This window comes from Leptodactylus fuscus, chromosome 1 (assembly GCF_031893055.1).
Source record: "Leptodactylus fuscus isolate aLepFus1 chromosome 1, aLepFus1.hap2, whole genome shotgun sequence".
Classification (NCBI taxonomy): domain Eukaryota; kingdom Metazoa; phylum Chordata; class Amphibia; order Anura; family Leptodactylidae; genus Leptodactylus; species Leptodactylus fuscus.
In genome coordinates this window covers 191,769,858-191,788,075 of record NC_134265.1, presented here as the reverse complement: position 1 = coordinate 191,788,075, position 18,218 = coordinate 191,769,858, and the positions used below count along the sequence as shown (strand labels likewise).

At 41.5% G+C, this 18,218-nt stretch overlaps 1 protein-coding gene across 1 annotated transcript in view; it reads right to left on the bottom strand.

Moving 5' to 3' along the window:
- Nucleotides 1-17,799: 17,799 nt before the first annotated feature.
- The window catches only part of TM6SF2 (transmembrane 6 superfamily member 2), a 36,391-nt gene continuing 35,972 nt past the window's right edge, over nt 17,800-18,218 (bottom strand). Inside the window, exon 10 of the mRNA XM_075280458.1 lies at nt 17,800-18,169. Within this exon, the coding sequence (XP_075136559.1) occupies nt 17,963-18,169 (207 nt within the window). The 3' untranslated portion in view covers nt 17,800-17,962. The remainder of the gene's footprint in view (nt 18,170-18,218) is intronic.

Genomic DNA, 18,218 nt, shown 5'->3' with positions numbered 1-18,218 from the left:
ATGACGTTGCTTCTATGCCGCTGGCCTTGTGTGCACGCTCCCAATGCAGCTAATAGTACACAAATAAGGTCAGTTTTATCCTCCAGACCCCCCGGTAAGTAGGGCCCCGCCAAAGTCAATTGCCCAGGGCCCCGCAAAGCCTGGATTCGCCACTGCATTGTAAATATTTATATGAAAGTTATTAAAAAGAACCTATCAGCAGGTTTGGGACCACCAAACCATCAACCAGTCAGTGTACAGCTGCAGTTTAGCATCCCAAAATTGTTACTATCAAAAGCAGCCATTTCTTCAGTCTGGAGACAAATCTGGGATTCAGCTAATTGGCTTTGAACATATTTGAGGTACACTCTTCTCGACCTCATGGGCACAATGCACATGTTAGGAACCTAGTACAATAATAACGGACAGTTAGTCCCAGGCAATCAGAATCCCACGCACACCGAGGCAAAACAGCACAGAGTGTCCAACACTCTCCAAACCAGAGTCGATCCAGGCCCCAGAGGACTTTGCCAGAGCTCCTGATGGTGGAGTTGGACTTGGTAAATTCTGGGATCCAGAACCTCAAAAACCCAGAGAGCATCACACACTCAGCGCACCCCAAGTTGCAATGGAACCAGAAAACCACACACCTTAGTAGGTGAAGAAACAGGAGAAACTGGTCAGCAGGATTGAGTGCAGTATGGATGGTCACCAGGAGATGCAGGAGCACCACAGGAAAGTCATACAGGCTGAGACAGTACACAGGAGCTTATGCAGAATCCAAGGGTAGTCAGGACATAGTCAAACAAGCCGGGTCGGTACACTGGAGATCCCGAGGTAACAGAGGGTGCAGCGGAAGAGTAGTCAAAAGAGCCAGATCATACACAGGAGGTCATGAGGTATTCGAATCAGAGGTCAAGGAAAGGTGGTCTAGGAGGCAAGCAGGGTCATGCAAGGAGGCCAAAACACAGGAACACAAGAAAGGCAAGGGAAACGCAGACAGTCAGGAGTGAGACGCAGGGGAGCTGATTCCCAGAGGAGAAACTGAATAACCAGCAGAGGGCCAGAGTAAGAATGAGGCCTAAATAGCCTCCAGCCTGCCGCTGATCCCCCTGACCCTGGAAGTATAGTTCCGCTCCCAGGAGGAGAACGGAATCCCCCGCAGACTATTGTGGAGGTTCCAGCCCTCCTCCTGTAGGGACCGGAAGCATCGGATTCGGTGCAGAGAACAGAGTGGGTTGGCAGCTTCCGTGCAGCGCGCGGAGTCTCCGGCCTGGAGCGTAATAGTACATGTGAAGAGTTTTGCAAGAGGTTTTTAAAGGGTTTTGGTGCTGAGAACACTCCAAATCCCTGTAAAGGAGAGGTACAGGAAAATCATGATAGGGTCTTCTCAACCATGTACTGTACAGGTTGCATTGTATAAAGGGGGACGTGTGACTAACAAACTAACATTAAATGCAACCTGATATTGGTCACACACATTGCTTTCACAGATGTGCAAAGGCTGGTTTTATAGAAAATAGGATTCTAGGCAACTTCAGAACCTAAAGATATAGGTCCTTGGCGCACCTTTGGAAACAGGAAGTCTTAGTAATTGGCAAGTTTACCATCTCTTGGAACTAGTCATTAGGTGTAGTAATATTTAGTATTCATAAATGTGCCCAATGATTTGCAGAAAAAGAAATATCAAGCCCCTAAGGCAGTGATTCGCAAAGTGGTCCAAGGTGGACCCCCAGGGGTCCACGGGAGACTCGAAAATGGTCTACATTGGATCTAATCTTCACATTTTTTGACGAGTTTTGGGAATATGGTAGAAATGTAGCAGCACGGGGTCCACCGAAACCAGTAAAATTTTGAAAGTGGTCTACAAGAAAAAAAAGTTTGGGAACATCTGTCCTTAAGGCTTGTAGGACAAGATGTAGCTACTAATTATGTAACGCAGCATAGATGCCAGAAAACTGAAATAAATATATGCCCTTGTTTTTTAAAACCTGACTTTTATAGCCTCTTAGATACAGCTGAAAATTCTGTTCCGACCTTAGGTCTAATGACCTGAACTTACATAGATCCCTATTAAGTATGGGTTAGTTGACCCATGGTCAAGAAGAAATTTGCTGCAGTAATATCATCAGAATAATCCAAATTTTTACTGCCATTGCAGGAAACTTTAGAATATATCCATAGAGTATTAGACTGTCCTCCAGTCCTAGGTGGGCTCAGGCAGGGCTGGGCCTGGCGACAATGTTAATGGAAAGGGGCTCAGCATCATGTGATATATGTCCATGCTGATGGGCCCCTTCCCAATGGAATCACAGAATGGGGATCCCCCAGATCAAAACAAGACAATAAAATAAAACATAATTTTTATTGATATCAATAAAAATGGATAAACATATATACACTAAAAGTCATTGTAGACCAATAAAGGACACGGGGAGGAGGAGTACCTCAAGGGCCACATACATCAGATAACCCGAATATATATAGTGTATCCCCTAGTGCTCAGTGTAGAATTCTCCACATTACAACATATGGATATATGAGCATCAGTGATCAAGCATGTTGTGAGTGGATAAGCTAAGGCACATAAACCACCGAACCGCTATGCATGCCCTGAAAAAACACCCACCGATAACCAATGTAGCTAACCAGGTGAAGACAAATACTCTGTCCACAACCTGAAATGTATAGGAGGTCACAAGTGATAAGCTAATACTAAAGTAAGCCAGCAAAACTACTTTCCTTGTATCCTCATTTCAACCTCACATGTATATATTTGTGGAGGAGAGACCGCCTGCATAGATGAACATGGAAAGGTAACAATATACAGAGAAACTCATTCCCAGTACAGTAATGAATAGACTCTGTATAACCTAACCCGTATATAAATGGCAGGTTTCTCCCCTCACATACCGAAGCACTGAGGCTAATAATGAATCTTGTCAATAAACAGCACTCAGAGTAAATAAAGAAAATGATATATGATGGAAAAATAGACCCAGCTAATGAGACTCTACTGAGACTCTGAGACGCAATGCGTTTCCCTTGTTAATATTACAAGTTCATCAGGAGTCAAAGCAATGCGATCGGGTAAGCAGAACAGAGAGAAAATGCCCTAATGCTGAGCGCAGGAACTTAATAGCTGACACCGGACTTGACCTTATGCCCCCCATTCTCATACATCATCATAAGTAGGCCAATAAGATGGTTTGGTCCCACCCATAGTGCTGACGCATCAAGAGGGGGCGCGACACAAGGCTACCATTGTATCATTTATCATGCACCAGAACACAAATAACCTACACTTCATTCCAGTCCTGATGAAAAGAGATGGTTCCTAAAAATATGGTGGAGTGGCACATATATGAAAAAATAATCATAAATGAATGATAGCCTATATCAGGGATAGATAACACAGAGGAAGTTTGATGTACATATTTATCAGTCCAAACAGGATAAATCCCTTGTCCAATGGGGGACAACCACAATGCCACAACAGGATTATTAATAGCTATCAGATGTACAGGCAAAAATTATGCATAATGCATCTATAGTCAATTAGCTACAGTCCTATGAAAAAGTTTGGGCACCCCTATTAATCTTAATCATTTTTAGTTCTAAATATTTTGGTGTTTGCAGCAGCCATTTCAGTTTGATATATCTAATACAGTGGGGCAAAAAAGTATTTAGTCAGTCACCAATAGTGCAAGTTCCACCACTTAAAAAGATGAGAGGCGTCTGTAATTTACATCATAGGTAGACCTCAACTATGAGAGACAAAATGACGAAACAAATCCAGAAAATCACATTGTCTGATTTTGTAAAAATTTTTTGTCAAATTATGGTGGAAAATAAGTATTTGGTCACCTACAAACAATCAAGATTTCTGGCTCTCACAGACCTGTAACTTCTTCTTTAAGAGTCTCCTCTTTCCTCCACTCATTACCTGTAGTAATGGCACCTGTTTAAACTTGTTATCAGTATAAAAAGACACCTGTGCACACCCTCAAACAGTCAGACTCCAAACTCCACTATGGTGAAGACCAAAGAGCTGTCAAAGGACACCAGAAACAAAATTGTAGCCCTGCACCAGGCTGGGAAGACTGAATCTGCAATAGGCATCCAGCTTGGATTGAAGAAATCAACTGTGGGAGCAATAATTAGAAAATGGAAGACATATAAGACCACTGATAATCTCCCTCGATCTGGGGCTCCACGCAAAATCTCACCCCGTGGGGTCAAAATGATCACAAGAACGGTGAGCAAAAATCCCAGAGCCACGCGGGGGGACCTAGTGAATGACCTGCAGAGAGCTGGGACCAATGTAACAAAGCCTACCATCAGTAACACACTACGCCGCCAGGGACTCAGATCCTGCAGTGCCAGACGTGTCCCACTGCTTAAGCCAGTACATGTCCGGGCTCGTCTGAAGTTTGCTAGAGAGCATTTGGATGATCCAGAAGAGTATTGGGAGAATGTCCTATGGTCTGATGAAACCAAACTGGAACTGTTTGGTAGAAACACAACTTTTCGTGTTTGGAGGAAAGAGAATACTGAGTTGCATCCATCAAACACCATACCTACTGTAAAGCATGGGGGTGGAAACATCATGCTTTGGGGCTGTTTCTCTGCAAAGGGGCCAGGACAACTGATCCGGGTACATGAATGAATGAATGGGGCCATGTATCGTGAGATTTTGAGTGCAAACCTCCTTCCATCAGCAAGGACATTGAAGATGAAATGTGGCTGGGTCTTTCAACATGACAATGATCCAAAGCACACCGCCAGGGCAACGAAGGAGTGGCTTTGTAAGAAGCATTTCAAGGTCCTGGAGTGGCCTAGCCAGTCTCCAGATCTCAACCCTATAGAAAACCTTTGGAGGGAGTTGAAAGTCCATGTTGCCAAGCGACAGCCCCAAAACATCACTGCTCTAGAGGAGATCTGCATGGAGGAATGGGCAAACATACCAACAACAGTGTGTGCCAACCTTGTGAAGACTTACAGAAAACGTTTGACCTCTGTCATTGCCAACAAAGGATATATAACAAAGTATTGAGATGAAATTTTGTTACTGACCAAATACTTATTTTCCACCATAATTTGAAAAAAAAATTCTTACAAAATCAGACAATGTGATTTTCTGGATTTGTTTTCTCATTTTGTCTCTCATAGTTGAGGTGGTCTACCTATGATGTAAATTACAGACGCCTCTCATCTTTTTAAGTGGTGGAACTTGCACTATTGGTGACTGACTAAATACTTTTTTGCCCCAATGTAACTGATAGACACAGTAATATTTCAGGATTGAAATGAGGTTTATTGTACTAACAGAAAATGCGCAATATGCATTAAGCCAAAATTTGACCGCTGCAAAAGTATGGGCACCTCAATAGAAAAGTGACATTAATATTTAGTAGATCCTCCTTTTGCCTCTAGTCGCTTCCTGTAGCTTTTAATCAGTCCCTGGATCCTGGATGAAGGGATTTTGGACCATTCCTCTTTACAAAACAATTCAATTGTCTCCTGGTCTTGCTCACATAATTAATTGGACAAGAGCAACATAGACCACAACCTGTGTACTACAATTGATGAAGTCACAGATACAGAAGACAGATCCCATGGCATATGACACCACTTCATCCCACTTATGGATAAATTGACACACCTTGCATCTCCCACATGAAAACGTCTCATTAGGGCGATTGCTCCTCAACCAAGAAATGGCTGGTCTGCTGGGAGTAGATGGCCATATACAAGACGGTTACCTAGGTTACACCCCCTCCGATATGTAATAATGGAGTTTCAAGGTGATTAGAACTCAAATGTCCAGATCCTGTCTGAGAACATCCCAAAAAACATGTGGCGTCACTGTACTCATCAATTTCACATTTATGGTGCCCAGAGGTTGTGGAACACTATCTTGAATCCGGATGCACACAGTACCCTGCCCACTGCAAATTTGTTCTTGATCTTCTGGCCTCAGACTTCATTTTTCATTCTTTGATAGTAGACACTACCACCAACTCAGTTTACCACCATGATTAATTCATGAGCACTGACTAATGCAGAGAGGAATGAAGAACATATGAGTGACAACGAGCTGTGGGCACATTACATTGACAAAGTATTGGTCTTGTCGAAATGCAACGTAGATTATTTTTTTTAGCTTGTGGGTAAACTGAACTCAAATTTTATATGCCTATCCTTCACCCATGAGTTTAGGGAGTATAATCATCCATTTTTGGATACATTGATCTCAAAGGACTATAAGAGGACTACAAGAGTCTTTTGAAAACCAGCTGCTACAAATTCATTTCTACTCTACAGCATTATTACAACGAGGAGATCCGGAAGGAATCCTCAGGGAAGCGTCTCAAGATTCCTTGAGATGCGACCAAGGCTAGCTTTTTAGTTTGAAGGAGAAAGAAACTGAACATCATAATAAAACTACATGTTTTATCACTTCATTAAAAGATGATGATTTGACTTGATTTTTTCATGGGGTGTCACTGGCAAGAGAGATCTTACAATGTCATTGGGATATCCTTACCCTGAACCCCAGTGTTATTATTATTGCTGCTGCTACTGATTTAGCCAGCCAATGACTGTATACGTTTTTTTTCCAATGCCCTACGTTGTCGTAGTTCCTGTCCCACCTCCCTTGCATAGTTATTGGTGTAAAAAAAAGCGCCAGGGAAAGTGGGAGGGGAATAGAATTTTTACTGCGTTTACCATGTGGTATTCGACCGAGTACAAGTATTTCGAATACCGAAGTATTCGATCGAATACTACTCGCTCATCTCTAGTAATCTATAAGATTACCTTCCAATGTCATCTTGAATACATGGGAAAGACAAATTGGGAGTTGAGAAGAAGGATTGGGGAGCACCTTGAGGATATTAGAAATGAAAGAAATAATTGCAAAGCATATTAATCCATCCAGACCCCCTACTCTGCCCTCCCCCCCCAATAAAAAAAAATGGCCTCCAGGGCTGGCCAGCCCCACCAGCCCCCTACCTTTTAGAATGGGGGGAGGGCTAATAAAATAATAAAAATAAAAAACACAAAGTTCAAATCACTCTTTTTTTCCCTAGAATACACATAAAATAAAATATTACTATGAAATAATATACACATTAGCTATCCCTGTGTCTGAAAGTGCCTGGTCTACAAACTTCTAAAAATATTTTTCCTGTATGGTATACAGCGTAACGGGAAAAAATCAAGCGTGCCAAACCACCGATTTTTCACCATTTCACACTAAGTTGGTAGCTGCTAAATGACATGCATAGGCGGATTTCGACACAAAAAGTCCCCCATTTGAACTTGAAGGAGTATTCCCATCTCAAGGATCATATCTTAGATTATGTAAATTAAAGAATTTTCCTAAATATATTGCTTTAAAAATTCTATTTTTAGGTATGAGCAAATCAAAGCTGACGAAGTGGAATTCAATCCGAATTTCAGAAAATATTTGATTTGCATCGAATCTGGATTTCCTCAAGCTCACCTGATAAAGGGGAAAACTATTATTTCTAGTGGGCTAATATTTATAGCGGGGGAACTGTTAAATATAAGGGGGCTATTGTAAGGGAGAAGTATTATTTATAAGGAGAAACTTATATATAAGGGGGCTGCTATACAGTCCTATGAAAAAGTTTGGGCACCCCTATTAATCTTAATCATTTTTTGTTCTAAATATTTTGGTGTTTGCAACAGCCATTTCAGTTTGATATATCTAATAACTGATGGACACAGTAATATTTCAGGATTGAAATGAGGTTTATTGTACTAACAGAAAATGTGCAATATGCATTAAACCAAAATTTGACCGGTGCAAAAGTATGGGCACCCTTATCATTTTATTGATTTGAATTCCCCTAACTACTTTTTACTGACTTACTGAAGCACAAAATTGGTTTTGTAACCTCAGTGAGCTTTGAACTTCATAGCCAGATGTATCCAATCATAAGAAAAGGTATTTAAGGTGGCCAATTGCAAGTTGATCTCCTATTTGAATCTCCTCTGAAGAGTGGCATCATGGGCTACTCAAAACAACCCTCAAATGATCTGAAAACAAAGATTGTTCAACATAGTTGTTCAGGGGAAGGATACAAAAAGTTGTCTCAGAGATTTAACCTGTCAGTTTCCACTGTGAGGAACATAGTAAGGAAATGGAAGACCACAGGGACAGTTCTTGTTAAGCCCAGAAGTGGCAGGCCAAGAAAAATATCAGAAAGGCAGAGAAGAAGAATGGTGAGAACAGTCAAGGACAATCCACAGACCACCTCCAAAGAGCTGCAGCATCATCTTGCTGCAGATGGTGTCACTGTGCATCGGTCAACTATACAGCGCACTTTGCACAAATAGAACCTGTATGGGAGAGTGATGAGAAAGAAGCCGTTTCTGCACGTACGCCACAAATAGAGTTGCCTGAGGTATGAAAAAGCACATTTGGACAAGGCAGCTTCATTTTGGAAACAAAAATTGAGTTGTTTGGTTATAAAAAAAGGCGTTATGCATGGCGTCCAAAAAGAAACAGCATTCCAAGAAAAACACATGCTACCCACTGTAAAATTTGGTGGAGGTTCCATCATGCTTTGGGGCTGTGTGGCCAATGCCGGCATCGGGAATCTTGTTAAAGTTGAGAGTCGCATGGATTCCACTCAGTATCAGCAGATTCTTGAGAATAATGTTCAAGAATCAGTGACGAAGTTGAAGTTACGCCGGGGATTGATATTTCAGCAAGACAATGATCCAAAACACCGCTCCAAATCCTCAGGCATTCATGCAGAGGAACAATTACAATGTTCTGGAATGGCCATCCCAGTCCCCAGACCTGAATATCATTGAACATCTGTGGGATGATTTGAAGTGGGCTGTCCATGCTCGGCGACCATCTAACTTAACTGAACTTGAATTGTTTGTCCAAAATACCTTTATCCAGGATCCAGGAACTGATTAAAAGCTACAGGAAGCGACTAGAGGCTGTTATCTTTGCAAAAGGAGGATCTACTAAATATTAATGTCACTTTTCTGTTGAGGTGCCCATACTTTTGCACCGGTCAAATTTTGGTTTAATGCATATTGCACATTTTCTGTTAGTACAATAAACCTCATTTCAATCCTGAAATATTACTGTGTCCATCAGTTACATTGGGGCAAAAAAGTATTTAGTCAGTCACCAATAGTGCAAGTTCCACCACTTAAAAAGATGAGAGGCGTCTGTAATTTACATCATAGGTAGACCACCTATAAGGGGAAACTGTTATATATAAGGGGGCTACTATATATATGGAGAAACTGTTATATATAAGGGGATTATTATAAGAGATGGACTATTATATATAAGGTGGGCTATTGTATATAATTGTTCCAAAATGGGAAATGAATGAAGAGGTATGTGTATAACTTAGGGACTATACAAATGCAATGAATAAACACACTTAAAATGTAACTTTTATTTGGTCAACTAAAAGATAAGACTCACAACTATTTTAAATATTGGGATATCAGACATATGGGCACTAAACTCCTACTCAGGTGGCTAAGAGGAGAAAGGTGTGATCACTAAGGTTGAGCGATCAGGATCGGAAAGGATTGGATTCCGATCGAGTAAATTTTACGATCGTGATCGGAATTCCGATCCCGATCTTTTCCGGCGGGATCGAGGTCGAAGGTTATTTTCCATAATTGGCTACTGGCCAATCATTGTTGGAAAAGCTATAGTATCAGATGAGTGAGTACTATTCAAAACTCCTGTTTCGAATAGCACGCATCCATAGAAATGAATGGAAACGGCCGGCAGACTTTGCTGGCATCCGGCCGCTTAACCCAGTGCATGCCGGCTGCGTCCATTCATTCCTATGGATTTCCTGCAGCCTGCCACTGTTCTGCTTCATCCGTTTTACCGTATACTCAACTCTGCTACATCTGAGATGTAGCAGAGCTGAGTATACAGTAAAGCAGGGACGAAGCAGAAGAGTAGATAGATACTATCTACTCGCGAACTTCGCTCAACTTACCTGTACAGAAGTGCTGCCGCTGCCCGTTCTTCTCGCTCCTCTTCTGTTAGAGATGCTGGGAGAAGGTGGGGTTTGTGGCTTAGGAGAGTGTGGGTGGGTACTGGGAGGGGAGACGTAAGTGATGCTCACGTCTCCCCACCCACACTTTCCTAAGCCACAACAAGCCCCGCCTACTCCCATAATCTCTAACACTAGTCTAGGGAGGTGGGGGTGCGCACGGCGCTCTGATGGCATGTCAATGAGAGAGGACCAGCCCGACAAGAACGGGGAGCGGCAGCGGATCTGTGCAGGTAAGTCGACACCAGGGGGGCTAAGTAGCTGGGGGATTTTTTTTTTTCAATCACTACACAGCATGGAGTGCAAAAATGTAAACAATTTTTGGACTACATGCTGTGTATTGAATAGGATCTTTTTTAAAATTCGATCTTTGATTATTAAAAAAAAATCCTATTGACTTGCATTGGGATCAGAATTGGGTTCGGGATTGGGTTCGAATGGAAAATGATCAGAAATCGGATTTTAAAAATGATCCTGACATTTCAAAATCGGCTCAACCCTAGTGATCACTCACCACCTAAGACGTAGCTCCACCAGTACCTAACCCTGCACACACATCTCAAAGCAGGGGGAACTGGGAGTAGACCACAGTGGAGGAACACACACACTCTAGACTTGAGGGCCTACTTTACACCCCCATTTCTAACCTGAGTAGGAGACAGACACACCTACTCTGCCTGGACGGCTGAGTAGGTGTGTCTGTCCAGACGGCTGTGATGTGTAGCCGCCACACATCACAGCCATCCAGGCTGACACAGAAAATGCTCGAGACACTTTTTTCATATATACGGCATGTGTGTACTGTTCTTGATCTTCACTGACCCATAAGCATGACTTTGCTAAATCATTCTTCAACATAGAATATTTCAGGTTTTTTTTTTTTTTTAAATGACTCAGTCTGTGAAAAAAAAAGTGATGTGTGAACGGATGCATTCCATTCAATGCATCAATGTGTTGCCTGTGTTCAAGATGGCCAGCGCACAGCTTTGAAAAACAGTATGAATGAAATCTGAGACGGATTTGAATTGCTGCAGAATTTCACAGCATAATGCATGAACATACGTAAAGTTTTCATTCTGTACATGTAAAAATCCGCACATGCAGAAAAGCCACATCTGTTGCGAATTTGCCTCAAAATACACATGTAACAAATGCATATCTTCTTGAATCTCCACTATTGAATTGTAATAAGGAACTACTGAGAATGCACAAACTGCAACTGCAGAGCTTCAAGGCACAATGGTCTATGAAATTGGCCCCAACATGGTTATGCCTAATACATGAATTACAAAGGAGACAGGGAATTTACGTGATTATAATCTGTGTACTACCATGTGAAATACGTGGATAGAATAAACCATCAATGTATAACACCTATGATATTATATCTACAAGATTTATGTTGCTGGATAATAAACAGGACATGCAAGTTTCATCCCTTTGCTTCACTACTGTAAACATTTTTCTGCAAGTATAAAAAGGAGTTCAAGTATGGGTGACTTTATCTAATGATACATAATAACAGTCCAAAATAAGCACAGTGTGATAAATCTTAAAAGTATGCAAAAATAAATGAGAGAAACTACATCCTGATACCATGCTGCTATAACCACGGAAACAGAGATACACATTCCCTCAGGTGCGCCGTCCTCAAACACATCCTTGAAGACTCTGCATTAAACCAGTAACTGCTGCAACAAGTGTCATCAGTCACTGACTTTATTCTTTAGGTTATTAGTAAAACGGCTCTACATTCAGTTCAGTAAGATCTATACGTACACTATAGGAACTATAGGTACACCGTCCAGTATTTATCATATAAATACTGTTTATATAACAGTCAATACAGAGTTCTGCATAATCCAAGAAACAGAAAAAACACACTTCAAGACGATGACTATGCCTGAAAAGTCACAAGATAAATCCCATAACGAAGAAAACACTTGCTGATTGACAAAATGTAGCATCAGTAGTCTGGCTTGGAAGCGTGTTATTTTCTGAATTATTATGGATATGCTTCTTATTACAATTCTTTAAGTCAAGTAATTTATTGTATTTCAGTATGGGGGCACCTATCTTTCTATCTTACAAAAATGAATTTCTGTCTGTCTGTCTGTTCTTTATGCGCGATCAAACGACTGGACCAATCTTCACCAAATTTGGCACACAGATACTTCAGGTATCCGGGAAGGTTTAAGACAAGAACCCAACTCACTCAGATGTACTGTTCTGGAGGTACAGCTTTCCCAACATCCTGACCCCCCCATCAGCCAAAACAAACCTGCAAGTCTTTCACTCATATTCCAACTGCAATACACACGGTCACTCCACATGTACAATCCAACACACAGTATCACATGGAAGAGTGTTAGATACGCGCATCTGCACACAGTTCCACATGCCAGAGGATTAGATACATACGTCTGCACAAAGTACCACACAATGGAGGATTAGATACACAGGTCAGCACACATTATCACACGCCAGAGGATTAGATACTCACGTCTGTACAAAGTCCCACACTACGGAGGATTAGATACGCACGTCTGCACAAAGTACCACACGCTGAAAGATTAGATACGTGCATCTGCACACAGTTCCACATGTCAGAGGATTAGATACTCACGTCTGCACAAAGTACTACACTACGGAGGTTTAGATACGCACGTCTGCACAAAGTACCACACGCCGAAAGATTAGATACGTGCATCTGCACACAATTCCACATGTCAGAGGATTAGATACTCACGTCTGCACAAAGTACTACACTACAGAGGTTTAGATACGCACGTCTGCACAAAGTACCACACGCCGAAAGATTAGATACGTGCATTTGCACACAGTTCCACATGTCAGAGGATTAGATACTCACGTCTGCACAAAGTACTACACTACGGAGGTTTAGATACGCACGTCTGCACAAAGTACCACACGCCGAAAGATTAGATACGTGCATCTGCACACAATTCCACATGTCAGAGGATTAGATACTCACGTCTGCACAAAGTACTACACTACGGAGGCTTAGATACGCACGTCTGCACAAAGTACCACACGCCGAAAGATTAGATACGTGCATCTGCACACAGTTCCACATGCCAGAGGATTAGATATGTGCATCTGCACAAAGTACCACATGCTGGAGGATTAGATACATAGGTCAGCACATAGTATCACATGCCAGAGGATTAGATAAACGCGCATGCCCACAGTTCCACATGCCAAAGGATTAGATACACGCGTCTGCACACAGTTCCACATGCCAGCGGATTAGATACATGCATCTACATAAAGAACCACACGCCAGAGGATTAGATACATAAGTTAGCACATAGTATCACAAACCAGAGGTTTAGATACGCGCATCTTCACACAGTACCACACGCTGGCCGGAGGATTAGATACGCGCATCTGCACTCAGTACCACAAGCCGGAGGATTAGATACACACGTCTTCACACAATACCACACGCCAGAGGATTAGATACGCACCACTGCACACAATACCACACAATGGAGGATTAGATACGCACGTCTGCACACAATACCACACGGGGAGGGTTATATAAACGCGTCTGCACACAGTACCACATGCCAGAGGATTAGATACGCATGTCAGCACACAGTACCAAACGTGGGAGGATTAGATACGTGTGGCTGTACACAGTACCACACACTGGAGGATTAGATACACATGTCAGCACACAGTAACACATGCCAGAAGATTAGATACGCGCGTCTGCACACAGTTTCACATGCCAAAGGATTAGATACGAGCGTCTGCACAGTTCCACATGCAAGAGGATTAGATACGTGCATCTGTACACAGTTACACATAACAACCGATCACAGGTTTTTCACAGATATGCGAATTGAGGTGCTTATGGAAACACACAAACGATATACAAAATACACCAGTGCAAAACTGGACAATTCTTATGGGGCCACTACACAAACAAAAAATGAAATATGCCTGTGCTCGCCGGGTCCTCCTGCTAGTTTCCTATAAATTGCAGTGATTTTTATGTATAGCTAATTGTTACTGTTCACTTGCAATACATTGCCTATGCCTGTTGTACCCATTGCCAGTAGTGAACTTCATCCCCCCCCCCCCCTTTACATTATCTTTTGTTTATTGCGTCATTTCCATGTGTTTTTTACCATAGTGGAACTGTCTCTTTGTTACTATATATCTGGTAATTTCACAGCTTGTTGCATGATATTGATCACATATATTTTAGAGAATATAATTGTACAGTAACTCATTGCAATCTAGTATTTTATAATATCTTTTCTTTTTTTCAATACATAAAGCATGAATTCTGGTTTTCCTTTAGTGCTATGTGTGTAAGGGGCTTATGGAATAACTGTGTCATTTGTCTGATCTTCTGCTGCCATCTACTGCTGAAAGACTAAATTGCAGGGCAAATGTATTCACAAAAGAACCCCCCCTACAGCTCAGAGAAAGATGGTATGTTCCAGAGAGGAAAAGCGTGTGAATACAGGAAGCTGCAGGCAGAAGGGGGACACATGTCCTGCTAGGAGGACCTGCTGCAGGCTGCTTTGCCCATTAAGGACTTTCCTTTGCTGAACAAGGACCCTGAGAGACTTCACTATTCCTGCCTTGTGTCAGCTTGTAAACAGAGGTATGTTGGAGTGTGAGTAGAGTGAGGGGCCATACAGCTCGGTCAAGCATTAAAGCAGCTTTGTGTGCTGGAAGACAAAGCAGGCCCTGCCTGGAAGATAAAGCAGGCCCCTGCCTGGAAGATTGATAAGGTGCACCTTATGCAGGTTCTAACTAAAGACACTAGAGGGGTAACTACCACAATCTGTTGTGTGCACTGTCATATTGAAGTTATATGTTTTGCTTAGCTACCGTATACTTATTTCTTACCTTCTCTCCTGCTCTCATCCCCCTCCCCTCCTTTCTTTATTAAACTGTTATATATTGTTATTCCGTGGCTCTGTGCAGTTACTGCGTATATCATCACCTGCTCCCCATTACATTTCTGGCCAAACGGCCAGTATGGGAGATAAATGCCCTGAAGATATAGTTGCAAACACTCCAACGATTATGGCTGAATTTGAAGGGAAGAAAGTGAGATGCCTGCTAGATACTGGGTCTCAGGTGACCACGATGCCAGAACAATTCTTCTATCAACACTTTGGACGGACCATGTCCATTGACAAGAGAGCCCATATCAAGCTGATGGCCGCTAACAATCTACCTATTCCAGTAGTGGGAGTCGTGTGGATGGCGGTGCGTGCTTGTGGCCAAGACTTAGGCCAGAAGGGGATTATATTAACGGAAGGACAGTACAACAGGGTGGTGCCAGCCATCATGGGCATGAATATTTTGAAGGAGCTGGATCAGCTGCTTTTCAACAAAGAAGGACCTGATTACTGGAAGCAGACCGCTAATGACAGACCCACGCAGAAAGTTTTCCAGCACCTTATCCGCACCAGCGGTTTGAGGAGGAATGGCGGGAATCGATATCCAGTAGGAAAGATCCGCGTACCAAGGTGGACCAAGATAACTTTACCACCAAATTGAGAGACTGTCCTCACGTTACCTGTTGGGGCGCACCGGAAGCTAGATGGTATAGAAGTTTTGGTGGAGCCCATATTCCTCGAAGAGGATAGAGTTGATCCATTGGTGGCACGAACTTTAGCCACGGTGAGAGATGGAAGAGTCCCTTTGCGGTGTGTGAATACAAGTGATCAAGCCCTCACGCTCACATGTGTGTGATGGAATTTTATTTAATTTTATTTATAGCAATATTTGCACTACATCTTTTTCAGTAAATGCGATTCTGCTCTTAGAAGAGATTACTACAGGAGTTAGTACAGCATGCTGCTAGTCACTGAATTTCCAACATGTACACAGTGTAAGCAAATCCTTTCTATACCTATGAATAAAGAATTCCTAAGCACTCTCGTGTTTCCTGTAACATACCACACTATGAAGAACATGCGCCTGCTGTCTTTTATGTTATCAAATTCAGAAAGATTAAAGATGTTTAAAGGATACTTGAGCTTTCATGAAAAAGCTGAAATATGTGCAGGGTCTTGCTGGGCAGTCTGTTCTATGACTGTGAAAGCCTTCATACATGGTTTCCTATGCATATTTCTTCTGCTAGTAATCACATTATGACAAACACATTTTGCATTTCTCTCTCAAATTGTGAAAGATAGAAAAACACCGAGCACACTTTATAGTGTAGATAGTCTATTCACCTTTTTAGATAATTGTAATGAATGTATCAGACCTGGTGGCCTCTCACCTGGTTTGGTTGTGACAGCGTTCACAACTCCGTACTAAGGTGTATATGATACCAGGTATGGGGAGCAGCACGTCTCAAAGGCACCAGTTGTGTCAACCGGGGAAACAGCAAAGGAATAGGGCAGGACGGCGCTCACAGGTCCAATTCTTCTTATTAATAAAATCTATTGGACCTGTGAGCGCCGTCCTGCCCTATTCCTCTCTGAAATTGTGGTCATGTATAGTAAGGAGCAGTCTCCCCCCACCCCCCATACCTTACTCACACTGTCAGCAGTAACTGTAAAATAGCAAAAAAACAGCTAAGAAAAGCCAGAGTGACCAAGAGATCCAAGAACACTGAACTGTAAATACAAGGTAAATAAATCACACAGGACAAGAGCCATCTATAAGCACAGTCAGGAAAGCTACTTGTTGTCTCTGAATAATATCCCATCTGTAATCACAAAAACAGCTAGAAGTGGATAGAATAGGAGACTTTTCCTACATTGAAAGCTGTGAGATTTGTAGAATCTTCAGTCCTTTGCATAGAGCACTGTGATTGTGTTTCATTTATCTAATATATCTATGGACGTACTTCCCTGTAATAATGGAGTGAACTGCAAATTAGCTAGATGGGATATCTAGTGACATTAACATTAGAGAAGTTTTGAGGCAGAAAGAATCCACTTTTTTAATTGAAGGTCTCTATCAAATGAGATTAAGTTGTCTGATAAGATTGTGGCCTTTTAAGAATTTTAAATATATATATATATATATATATATATATATATATTCACTTTCTTCTAAAAATAGCACCAGCAACTTATCTTTAAAAGGGTATTCCCGTGTACATAGTTATTTTCATGTTTGTAGATAATTAAAAGTTAAACATTTTTGCAAATATAAGTAATTAAACATTTTGCAGAGTTTTAAAGATTTTCTCTAGATATCTTGTGGTAACAGTCTGTGGTCTTGATCAGTTGCCTGTGAATATGACCATGAATGCTGGACCTTTCTAAGGTCAGAAGATCCATCGTGATTTCCTTATTGTCGCCGTGATATCTTCTGATACATGTAGTGTCCCTGCCTGATAACCCGGCTACAATAAGAAAATCATTGCGGGATTCCTGACAAGTCCCAGACCATAGATAGTTTATTTGTGGTCGTATCCATTGAAAACCGATCAAGACAACAGACGTCACCACTAAGATGGTTAGAGAAAATCTTTAAAACTGCAGAATTTTTAACTACTTATGTTTGCAAAAATGTTTAAATTTTAATTATCTACAAATATAGATATGATTATGTTTATAGGAATACCCCTTTAAAGGTTTAAATGGGGATGGACTATAATACCAGGCTTAGACCATGGGAATGATTGTCACCACATTTAAGAAATAAAATTCTTAAGACCAAAGCATATTTATATGTATGAGATAAGCAATGAAAACTGAGAAATCATATTTATTAGCAGAAATCCAGTGCAAAACACAGAAAACATTCTTCTAGAGACCTTTAAGGTTAACATGTCCTTATTTGTTTCTTCAATAACTTTAATATCAGCGCATAGAGTCCTGTAGGCCATGAAGAGCCCTGTTCATGTTCACTTGAGAAACTCTGTAGTCCAAACAGAAATCCTGTTAATTTTGTTTCTTGCCTTCCTCCACAGTTTGTTTTGTGTCTTTGAGAAAGTAGGCTGGGTTTTGAACACATCGGTAAGCCAGTAGTTGCATTCCTAGGGTGTACAAAACGTTCAGTATCATGAACTCCCACCATGCTTCTCGAGGGACACGATATGTATATGGTGTTCGGTGGTAGATTGAAGATCCTATGTGAGCAAACTGAGCCTATTAAGAAAAATATAAATAGATAAATCATTTTTACAAAACACGGATT